We start from the raw sequence: 12168 nt of genomic DNA on the forward strand, positions 1-12168 counted from the left end.
TCCGCTGGCCACCAGCATCAGACCTTAGATGGGCCTTCCAGCTTCCTGGCCTCCTGCTCCTCATCTGCCAGGGGTCCTCGTCCTGCCCTGGGGGCCTGTGGGTTTGGCTGCTCACTGCCTGTGAGTGAACCCAATGCTTCTTGCCTCCGCTGACCTCGGGGACAGAGGGGAATGCCACGGTGACAGAGCAGGCCACCCCCGGGTCACCTGGACTCTGGGCAAGCAGCCACCTGGATTCACGTTTCCTGGCATCACAGGATCTGGAGCCAGAGCCTGTATGTCCTCAGCTGATCACATTGGATAGGGAACACTGACCCTCTTATCTTAGCAATTATCGGTACTTGGAGTCACTGCTCTTGGGACAGAATGTGATGGGTCACAGTGTTGTGTCATCAACAAAGTACACAGTGAGTACTGGACCTTCTCACGGTCCCAACTCTCCACGGCGAAGTAGGTGGTCTCCCTGACCCACCCAGTGAAACCCACGACCGTCCAGTCCACTTTCGGACTCACCGTGACCCAACGGGACAGGGCAGGATGGTCCCCGTTGGTCCCTGAGACAGTCACCCTTTACAGGAGCAGAGAGCCTCATCAGGAGAAGAGAGAAAAGACTGAAGGGGCCACAGAGCTCATCCTCCTAGTCCATAATCCATGCTCACGGAAGCAGCCATCAGGAGGTCAGGTGACGGGCATGGCATTCGGTACGTGTGCCGCACAGGACCTCTTACAAGGGTTTGGAGAGCAAGGATGTCCTTTTGAGAACGGAGGTGCGCCTGACCCTAGCCATGGGTCTGCCTCTGCAGATTCCAGCCTTGGTGACCCTGCTGGGCAGGCTGTGCTCTGGCCTCGAGGGTCATTAGGAGTCCACGTAACTGGATGCAGCAAACATGCTTTTTACGTGACATGGTGCACACTTTTAATGTGGCTGAGCTCCATAGTTAAAGTCACAGCGGCACCGTGGTGAAGTTCAGCGGCCATGCCAGAGAGCAGCGAGGCTGTCTGCGCCTGTCTAGGCGTGCATTCTTGGTTGAGACACTCCGGGGCGGCTCTGGGTTGAGTCTGACCCCGATGGCAGTGAGTTTTAGGGGATGGCGAACAGGCACATGTAACTCACGGCCGGTCTCCCTGTGTTTGGGCCCTCTGGGGATGGTTGGACCGACCCACCTGCCCCACCCCTGCAGCTTCTGGATGCCAGGACCGGGGCTTTCTTCCCAAATTCAGAGACGGACCATGAGGGTGTCCGGGATCCCCAGTGTCTCCACTCACCTGCCAGAAAGTGGGGCTGGGTGGTCCAGTGGTCAGGATACTCGGTGAGGCTCAGGTACCTGCTCTGCAGGTAGCCGTTGTAGATGCAGAACATGAAGGCCATGAGGAAGGTGGACAGCGGTGTGGGCTTGCCTCCTCGGATCAGCAGGGGGTAAATCAGGGTCCTGCGGGGAGATGAGACATGGGGGAAATGGAGGGGCGGCCTTTACAACATGGAGGGAGCCTTCCTGATGGCACCAGGGGGCAGGCTGACGAGCCCAGCCTGCAGGGTCCCCAGGACCCTTCTACGGGCAGTGCGACCCTGTCCTCCAGCTTCTCCATGAGTCGGGCCATGGGTGTGGGTGCTGACCAGTCTGGGGGGCCTGGGTTTTCAATCCCCTCACCTTGCACGGGGAACCCACATTGTCAGCAGAGGCTGTCAGAGGCCGAGTTGGGGGTGGGTGGGTGGGGTGACCCCTGTTTTGGTAAATACACCGAGGGTGGGGTGGGACAGGCACTGTGCCCATGAGCCTTGGGGCGTGGGCTGGCTGCTGTGTGTTTCCGGGAGGCCCCACGCTGTCCTAGGCGTGTCTGCAGACCAGGAGGGTGGATGTGGCCACGCCAGGTTGGGCTACAAACTGCACTGCTAACTACAAAGTCAGCAGACACCTCTGGCCGCTCTTCAAGAGAGAGGGGAGGCAGCCGGCTCCCGGAGATTCCCCACCTGCTGTCAGGGAGTTTATCTTGCTCAGATCCACCCCCAGTGCTCCTGGAAACAGCAGTCAGGGTGTGTTACGTTGGGTAAAGCTACTGTACAAGAGGTCTGCAGAGAGCATAGCAAGGCTGTGGCTGTGAGGACGGAGGTGTGCCCATCACAATACAGGATATTTTCTGTAATCTCATCGGCATGTGGGAGTTGGACACTGCGGGAGAAGACCAAAGAAGAACACATGCATTTGAACCACGGTGCTGGTGACGAACTGAAAGTACCACTGCTGCTGGACGGACCAACCGAGTCTGCCTTGGTACAAGTACAGCCAGAAGAAGCACCTCGAATGCTCCTTAGGGACAGGGACGGCCAGGCTTCGTCTCATGTACTCTGGACATGTTGTCAGGAGAGACCAGTCCCAGGAGGAGGGCATCATGCTTGGCAAACTAGTGTGGGAGCAGGAAAGAGGAAAGCCTTTGACGGGATGGATGGGCACCGTGGTTGCATCAGAACCCTTGTGGGGACGGCACTGGCCTGGGCCGTTTCCTTCTGCCGTGCACCGGCCTGGTTGTAGGTCAGAGCTGACTGGACCTGTGCACTCGACAGCAACAAGGCTTATTTCATTGTGTATGATGTCAAGGCAATGCATCTGATAACCGGGTGGCTCAAGAGAATGAAGAATTCCCTCAAAGAACTGACACTTTTAAAAGTTAGCAGAAGAACTCCAATGCCGTATGGCAGGATCTGGATCTTGGAGAAGGCTGTCCGTGGGTGGCAGTTAGGGAAGGCTGAGTCCTTTGAGAGGGAGGCCCTACTTGGACCTGTACCATTGGCAGGTCCCTGGTTGGGTTGGAGCCCATTGTTGCAGCCACAGTTCCAACCCATCTCTGGAGGCGCTTCCTCTTTTGCCCTGACCCTCTGTCTCCTTTGCTAAGTGTGATGTCCTTCTCCGGGACCGGTCCTTCCTGGCAACGTGTCTGACTTTCCGCTACCCTTTACTTCTGGAGAACACCCCTGGCCAGACCTCTTCCCAGGTGGAGTGGCTTGTTCTGGCAGTCCACAGCATGGTCAGTGCTCGTTGCCAGCACCGTTGTTCAAGTCCATCAACACTGCTTCGGTCTTCCTTATACCCTGGCCAGGTGCTGCATGTTCAGGTGATTGGAAAGATCACGGCTTGAGTCAAGTTCACTTTTGCCCTGAATGTGACAGCTTGACTTTTCACCGGGAGATTGGCCTGAGGCAGAGTGGGTTAGTTCTTGGACTGCTGCCTGCATGCAGGTTGCAGGAGCAGTGAGGGACCTCACCTGGCTCCCACCGAGGGCCCTTTCCCCGGAAGGGTCTGTCAAGAAGGTGGGGGCTGGAGCAGTGAGGGACCTCACCTGGCTCCCACCGAGGGCCCTTTCCCTGGAAGGGTCTGGCAAGAAGGTGGGAGGTAGATATCGATAAGGACTCACCTGTGAATCACTGCAAGCAGGCACCCCTGCATTGCCATCCTGCTGTGAGCGCTAGGAGCCCTCTGGGGAGCAGGAGGAGGGGGTCTCAGTTCTAATAAGAGCCAGGAGCAGAGCGCACCCTCTGGCCAGAGCATCTGGTTTGCCCCTGCCTGACCTTTGCACTGAACTGGGCCCACCACCCTGTGAGACTTGCCCCCCGAACTCTTGTTGAGTTCTGTGGGAGGCCGAGGTGGCCCGCAGAAGCCCGAGAAGTAAGGGGACGGGCTCGCGGGTGGAGGGGAGCTGGCTGTCGTCTGCCAGGAGCTGGATTTCTGGGACTCTGTTTCCCACTCCTTGGGGCTCGTTTGGTACGATGCTTACAAAAGACAGTATTACCCCGGATGTTGATTGTGGATCCAGGTAAAAGAAGACCCCTTGTGCGGAGGCCCCCCACCTGCACCGGTCATGGAGTCTGGCTCTGAAGGCACTGCCATTGAGGTTTGTGTGTTCGGTGTGACGAGTGTTCTGTGGGGGTGGGGGTGGGGAGACACTCCCAAGTGTTGTCTCTGTATAGCTATTCCCACACAGAAGGGTTTCCAGTGGCACCCACAGCACAGGACTACAGGTGCCCCATCAGCCCTGTGGCCCTTCGCCAGTCTGCAACACCAAGGACGTTGCCCCGGTTGAATGAACTTCTGAACTTTGAAGTGGGACTAGCAGGTGACAGTCAATAACATGGTACCCATAGAATTGAACAACAACTGCAGTACTTGCCAGGCACCATGGCAGACGAAACAGCCTGGCAGTCCCTCTCCTCCCTCCTGCCTGACAACCCTGCAGAGAAGTGCTCTGGCCAGGTGGACATGTCCAATGGTTTGGATTGGCTCTCGGCCACAACTTCCGGGACACAGTCAGCCTATCTTACTCCCTGGGTACCTCTGATGACAATGACCTGCAGGCAGGACAAGACGCCCAATCGCTGGAGGGCTTCCAAGTTGGAGAAAGAAGCAGTCCCAGATGCCGCAGTGGGTAGTGGTGCGGACCGAAAGCTCTGTGGCCTGAGACAATGCAGGAAGATGGGTCTGTTGAGATCCCAAGGGAGGGCCGAATCTCATCACAGAGCCCTTTCTTCTGAGAGGAAACGGAGACGGGGCTGCAAGGTCAGCTGCCAGGTGGCACCATCTGTTAGTGAGTCAGGTGCGGGGGTGGGGGTGGCTTGACAGATAATCGAGGACAGCCAAGGAGGCACATTCAGAGATGACACACTTGTTTAAGACCATTTGCTTGTGCATGATAGCATTTGGGTGAGGCCTTCCGGGGGTGGGAGGTGCAGCGTCCACTGCTAATAATAAAAATGGCCAGCGATCGAGTGGTCAGCCATGGCCCTTACTGAGGCTGTCGATGTTGCAGATGCTGCTCCTGCATGTTGTTTCTTTAAGGAGTCGGTGCCAACCCCACAGTGGCTGCCGCTAGCTGCCACTGCCTCGGCTCCAACATGGGGTCCACAAGTACAACGGAATGCCCTCGGTGGCGAGTTTGAATCCACTGTGGAGGTGACTGTGTCGCCCATCTCACAGGAGAGGGGTCTCCCTTGTTTTCACTGGCCCCCAGCCAGGATGTCCTTTTCTGGAGACTGGTCTTTTCCGAATGACATGTTCAAAGGAAGAGAGTCAAGGTCTTTCCATCCTTGCCTCTAAGGAGCCTTCTGGATCTATTTCTTCAGACTGACTTTTTGGTCCTACCCAGTGAACTTTGTCAACGCTGCCACACAAATGCACTGATTCTCTGGGTCTTCGTTGTTCACTGGTCAGCTTTTCCAATCACAGGCTGTTGCTGTTAGGGGCCGTGGTAATGAGAGAAAGAAACCCAGCAACATTCATCTCTGCATCAGAAAGAGCTTTATATCAAGAAGTAATTGTATATCAAGAAAACATCCCAGCTCAGTCCAACTCAAGTCCCTAAGTCTCTCCTCAGACTCACGCAGTCACAAGCAATGATGCTGAATGCAGGGAGATCACAGCCGGTGGGTGCAGTCTTGTGGATCCAATGGAGGTAGATGCATCTCCAGGGCTCTGGCAGGTCCCTGCGTGACTCATTAACAAGGTGACGGCAAGGTGGGCAGGGAGGTTCCCAGGGCCCTCCTTATAAGAAAGCCATGCCCACAAGGAGGCACCATCAGGCTGTGACCTGATTGACAGGCTTGACTCCACCCCTCCACTTCTATATATCAAGTTGACATGAAATTATGTACCACCTATAGGTGCCATCCGGTTCGTTCGGACCCATAGTGACTATACGCAGAGCAGATCAAAACACTGCCCCGGCCTTTGCCAGGCTCACGGATGCTCTGATGCTGAGCCCACTGTCACAGCCACTGTGTCCTTCTCCATTTCATTGAGGCCCTTCCTCTGTGTCGCCGCCCCTCCACTGTAGCAAGCACGATGTCCTCCTCCAGGGACTGGTCTCTCCCATCACCATGTCCAAAGGACATGAGACTAGGCCTCACCCTCCTGGCCTCTTAACAAGCGCTCTGGGTGCACTTCCTCCAACCCAGGTGGGCCTGAACTTTGAGTAGTCCATGGTGCTTCCATGTTCTTCTCCAGCACCACGGTTTACATGGGAGGCATGGGAAATATATGGCTTGGGCCAGGTCCACCTTATCTATCAAAATGATAGATTTGTCTTTTAAAAAAACTTTGAAGTCTGATAAAAATTGGCCCTTAAATATAACGCACCTAGCAGAAGAATGGGCTTCAGCCCCCGATTCAGGCTGTGCGGCGTTTGGGCTGTTTGCTGCTTGTCCAGAGCCAGTGCGGCTCAGAAAGCCCGGGGGCTCCCCCACACCCACTCCGTCTCACACAGGGACCCCAGGGATCGCCTCAACTCCGGCTGGGCCAGGGAACAGCCACCAACTAACAAGATTTACGGTGCTGGAATTGACCTAGCCACCAAGAAAACAACGTTCGTGGGCTCCTGGAGCCGCCTGGCAGCGGTTGAAACCAGATTCTGTAAAGCATCCTTCCCTGTCCATCCTGGGCTTCCTGTACTACTTGCTGAGAAATTTTATCTCATTGGGGCACTTTTATCCAGAGTCCTCACAAAATACGCCGCCTGAATGAGAGTGGGCACTCGCTTCTAGTGCTTCATCTTCCTGCAATTAAAACCACTGTTTTGGCGACCACTGGCCTCTACTCTTCCTGTTGAGGGGACAGAAGAGTAACAAGAATCAAAAGACACACGGAAACGAGGCCAATGGGACATTGGCTGCCCCCCACCGTCATCCCCACACCCCGAGAGCGGAAGAACCAGATGGTGCCCAGTCACCACTACCAACTGCTCAAGAAAGGACCGCCCAGAAGGTCCTGGACGGAGGGAGAAACGTGGCACAGAGCTCAGGATCATCCAAGAGACCAGGCTGACAAGTCCAATAAGACAAGTGGGTCCTCCAGACTTGTCACCCTCCAGTCTGGAGCGGCTTCAGTCAGCCCAGAGAGAGGGGGGGGGGGCGGGGCGCAGGGGGAGGTGACAGGAAGCACAGGGAGGGAGCGCAGGGGGAGCTGAGTCAGATGCACGTGAGCAGTGTGGATGTGTAGCAACTCCCACCTTGTTGCCAAGGAAGCGTTACAACAACAAATACGATGGTTTCATTTTAACAGCTGTCCACCGCAGGCCATGGCTTTAGCTGTAAAAAACACTCATGGCCACCGAGTTGGTTCTGACTCAGAGACTGTGGGGCAGTGTCGGTTTCAGGGACTGTCGCTCTTGACCCGGGTAGTGGGCCTTCTCTTCCTCCCTTGGAGTGGCTGGTGGGTTTGAGCTGCTGACAATGTGTCCCGGGAGCAGTTGCTCCCCCACAGTTAAACACAGGGCAGTCTTGGTGACTGGTGCCAGCCCTGGGTGTCCAGGAGGGCAGTGGAGAGGGAGAGTAGTAAGTACTGGGGCGGGGGGGGTGGCAGGTGGAGGGATGTGGAAGGCAATGATGAGGGTGCAGGGTCCCAGCCAGGGTCAAGGATAGAGAAGGCCCCTTGCCCTTGCTCAAACAAACAAGTCCCTGGAAGTCCTTTCTGAGTTAAAGAACACCCAAGTCTCTCCGTCTGCCCCCTTCCCACCCTCTCAGCCCCAGCACCCCCAGCTCCTCTCTAGGGTCTGCCTCCATCCCTGCACACCAGTCTTCCTTGCCCACAGTCCAAAAAGCATGGGGCATGTCCTCATCCCTCAGTGCCCCTGCTGAGTAGACACACACTCACACACCCTTTGCCAGCCTGGCACACAAACACCACACCCGCCCTGTGCCGCTCCCATCCCTATTGCTCCTGGCCCTGCTCTGTCCTTATCCCATCCTGCTGGCAACCCCTCCATCTGGCTGTGGCCCTCGGAGGTTCCAAGGGCAGCAGGCATGGCTGCCACCTTGGGGGATACCTGTCACCCTGGGGAGTAGCTCTCTGGTGGTGCTGGCAGGAGCCCTGCCTACTCTGCTGGCCAGCTGGCCCACCCATGGGGAACACAGAGGCACTTACTGCTATGGGTCGGATGACTGTTTAATAAATCAGTGGCTTGGGTAGAATGGAAACAGTTTCTTTCCTGCAGCAGTGTCCCTAGGGCTGGTGCCACCCCATGGTGGGCCTTCTGGGTGGGGCCTGGCCAGCACTATCTCAGAATCACCTTCGGACAGGGCAACAGATGTGCCCTCCCCCCATGCTCCCCAGTCACGACTTGGTGGCCTGGAACCCCATGGGCTATCTGCTCGGTGACAGGTGTGACTCAAACACAACAGTGCAAATGGTGAGCTCTCTCAGAGCAGGGAGTCATGGCCACTAGGTGAGGTTCGCTATGAGTCAGATGGGCACACTGGGCATGGGCTTGGTTTGGAGTTCTAAGTCCATCAGCGGGCGGCACCTTCCCAGGGGTTGTGCTCAGGCATGGCCCCCTGCAGGGCACCAACATCTTAGCAAGGGACTCTGCTCATTCAATGCCCACGCTGGTCCCATTGGCAGCTCCAGCCTTCTGCCAATTTTCCCAACATGAAAACTTTGGTGGGAGGCAGCTTAGTAACCCAGACACCACCACCCCCTCCCGCATGAGGGCTTGGGCTGGGGCTGGAAGAGCTTCAGGATCTATCTCCAGAGCTTGCTTTTAGTTAGCTAGACAGAAAGACAAATAGACTGACAGACAGGGGCTCTGGCATACAGAGGGTGCAGGACTAATAATCCATTGATCGATTAGTCGGTCAACCACAATGTGCCAGGATGGGCTCTGTGAGGCTGATGGTAACCCCTTCCTCTGTGAGCAAGTTTGTGGAGTGTGGGACTTGGCACTCCATCTATCTCCTGTGGAAAGGTGTATGTGGTGATCTATGCATGGTGTGTGTATGTGGGGGATGGGATGGGGAAGGATCACAGATTAGAGCCCGGTGGAGCCTGGCGTCCTGGCACTCACAGAGGATGATACCAGTCTCAGGCAGTGTTCGGGACACCAGAGATGCAACCTGTCCTTGAGGAGCCGTCTCCCCACCGGACCATCAGACCGCAAACACACACAATTCTTCCCACCTGTCTGTGAAGCAAATGTTTGAAGGGTCATGATCAAAGAGGTTAAGCAACACACACACACACACACACACACACACACACACACCCCACTGAGCATGTTAGGTAACCCACCTAGATCCTGGGACAAGCAGAAATGCCCCTCCTACGTCCTCGCTATTGGGAACTTGATCAAAGGGCTTGAACTTCTAATGGGTGACCTTTGTTCTTAAACCAAACTCACTGCCATCAAGTCGATTCCGATTCACAGTGACCCTGTTGGACTGGGTAGAACTGTCCTTGCGGGTTTTGTGAGATGGTAACTCTTTACTGGAGTAGAAAGCCTTGCCTGTCTCCCCTGGGGTAGCTGGTGCTTTAACCTGCTGATGCTGCCCTTAGCCGCCCTATGCATACATAACTCATGATGCTACCCAAATTCAAACATCTTACGGAGATGCCCTTCACCAAGTCGTCACAGGACAAAGACAAGACAGAACCATCCGGATGAGGGAGCCCATCAGTCTGAGGCCAAAATGGTGTCCAAGGGCCTCACAGCCCTGCAGCTACCTGAGAAAACTGTAGGAGAATCAGGAACAGCGGCAGGCATCGGTGGCACTATGGGAATGGGAAGGGCCTGTGGCCTGTGTATATGCACGAGTGCAGAATAGAAAGGGTGACAGGATTGGTCCTGAAGCCCTCTGGCCATCTGGCATCCCTCATGACCATGCCAGCCAGTGTCCTGAATTCATGAACGGCACACCTCACAAGCCCCGAGGAGCCGGCTGGCTGGGTGGGCGCCAGCAACCCCACTCAGCATTGGTCAGCAGGAACTTGATGGAGGCTGTGTCCAGATGGGAGACTCAGGAAGGATTGGGGGCTCCCGCTGTAAACCGTAGCCTTCCCCAGCCCAGGGCTCAGAATCCCAGCCCTCAGGAACATTGTCAAGCCATCTGTTTTCGCCGTGACAGAGCGGGAGCCCTGATCTGGGGTCCCGGACAGTAGAAGCCCCAAAAGTCATTTCCCAAGACCTTCATGGACCACAGGAAGGCTGCTTAGCAACATTGGTTCAGGTTTCGCTGAAGAAACACCATCCCACCCCCAGCCCAAGCACACGTGCAAAAAAAGCTGTCCAGTGGGGCAGCTGGGAGTCAGAACTGGATCATCACGTTATGTGGAAAGACTTGATACAGCCCAGGGCAGTGGTGTGACCTCGGCCCTCTGTGGGGATACACTCCACTGTGGATTTACAGAAAAGGCAGCACAACTTATGTATCGTTCAGTTCTGCCCAGAGGAGCCATGGTGCTGTGGCAGGTCAGCTCTGGGCTGCTGACCCAAGGGTTCCCCCACATGGGAGCAGACACCTGACCACCCACTCCCCAAACACCAAACTCACTGCCACCCAGGGGACTGGGGCTCATATGTACCTGAGGATGACAGCCTCAGGAAACCCCAGGGGCTAGTTCTAGTCTGGGGTGGGGAGGTCAGGTGGAGCATTGGGGGGGGGGCGGAGGCAATATTAGCAGACCTTTTGGAATCATCAAACTATCACTCTCCCCACCCCTTAGCTCTGGTGTTCCAGGGGCTACAGGAGAGGCCACAGGGGACCCTCACAGGGGGGCAGACAGGCTCAGAGAGGACAAGAGGGTGGAGCTGGTGGGTGAGGGATGGGGCACTGGAAGAGGGTATGGGATGGGAGTAGACTAGAGAAACTGCAGGGAAGGGCCTCAGAGGGACAGGGGACAGGAGGGGAAACTGGGGGTTCTCAGAAACAGGGAAGGGGTTATGGGGCTGTGGGGATGGAGCAGGGTAGTGGGTGATGGGTATGTGAGTCAGGGTGCAGGGTGCGGTTGGCTGGGACATGGTGCTGGGTGCAGGGCATTAAACCTGAGTCCTCAGCAGGGCAGGAGGTCAGTGAGACCCACAGCGTGACCATGCACTTCAAGGCACAGACCTCAGTGCAGGTCGGTGGAGTGCTGGGTTGTGCGGGAACTAGGGTGTGGGGGTCTGTGGGGACCGTGATCTGGCGCTGGCTGGGTGCTGGGCAGAGGTGGGCAGGTTATCAGGGGCCAGCCGGGGCCCTGATGGGCGGGGAGCTGGGTGCTGGGTCCGGGTGGCCTTTACCGTTGCGTGTAGTGGATGGCGAACATGGCCATCAGCAGGGCGTTGGGCTGGCGCAGCTGGTCTCCGAACCGGACCCACTCTAGCAGCGGCAGCAGCAGCGAGGGCATCTCCTGCAGCCCCCAGGCGAGCCGCGCCGGCAGTCCCCAGCGGATTTTCGGCGGACAGTAGCGGCCATAAGATGTTTCCAACTTCTGCAGTATCACGAAGGTAACGCAGGCAGAGACGCCCATCAGGACGCCCAGCGCGTCCAGCACCTGTGGCTCGCCGAGCTCCATAGCTGAAAACCAGCTCCATGCCCTACCACGGTTAATATAAGAACGCTGTCGCTGCCAGCTCCAGGCGCGTGCAGGAGGGCGCGGCCCGGCCTCCGCGTGGGCTGGAGGGCACGCCCTCGGTCCCGCCCACGGAGCCTGGCACCGCCCGTTGGATCGGTAAGTGGGAGCCGGGGCCGAAGGAGGTGCTGGGGGCGGGGCTGAAGGACTAGAGGGCGGGGTCTCAGGCTCAGAGAGGCAGCCACAGTGTGGAGCGGGGAGCTTTCAAGGCGGGGCCCTGGGGTCGGATGGGGTAAGGCGGCAGCGGAGCAGGGCTTGGGGACCCAAGTAGCAGCTCGGGGTCAGAGTCTAGGCTGTTAGATACCGTCGAGTCTGTAAGAATGAAACACCACCGGGCCCTGCGCCATGCTCACAATTGTTCCTATGCTTCAGCCTATTTTTGCAGCCACTGTGTCAATCCTTCTAAAGCGAGATCTCGGGTTCAGAAAAGCAAAGAGCGAGGGGGCGGGGCTGATTGACTAGAGGGCGGGGCCCGGGTGTCGCTACCTGGGGGCGGGGCTAACTGGATAGCGGTTAGGGCCTGGGGTCTTGAAGCGGCTAAGGGCTCAGGGGCGGGAACTCGGGCTCCAGTAGAGGCCGAGTGTTAGAGGGGGGGGCGTTGGGAGTCGGTCGTGAACCCTAAAATGCCGAAATGTTGGTGCGGGACAAAAGGGCCGAGAGGGCGGGGCGTCCATCTGGGAAAGGCGGCCGCGGGTCTGGACGAGGCCTTTGGGGCTGACCCTTGGGGGTCCGAGGCGGGCTATCGGGTTGAGATTGAGTCTTGAGGAGAGGCCTCGGCTGTCGGAGACCAGATCACAAGTTG

General features: G+C 57.1%; 1 protein-coding gene across 1 annotated transcript in view; it reads right to left on the bottom strand.

Moving 5' to 3' along the window:
• SRD5A1 (steroid 5 alpha-reductase 1) overlaps positions 1-11390 on the bottom strand; it is a 46200-nt gene extending 34810 nt beyond the window's left edge. The window contains exons 1-2 of the mRNA XM_075542975.1: positions 11035-11390; positions 1267-1430 (exon numbers count right to left, since the gene is read on the bottom strand). Of these exons, the coding sequence (XP_075399090.1) occupies positions 1267-1430; positions 11035-11309 (439 nt within the window). The 5' untranslated portion in view covers positions 11310-11390. The remainder of the gene's footprint in view (positions 1-1266; positions 1431-11034) is intronic.
• Between the last annotated feature and the right edge of the window lie 778 nt (positions 11391-12168).

This window comes from Tenrec ecaudatus, chromosome 2 (assembly GCF_050624435.1).
Source record: "Tenrec ecaudatus isolate mTenEca1 chromosome 2, mTenEca1.hap1, whole genome shotgun sequence".
Lineage (NCBI taxonomy): Eukaryota > Metazoa > Chordata > Mammalia > Afrosoricida > Tenrecidae > Tenrec > Tenrec ecaudatus.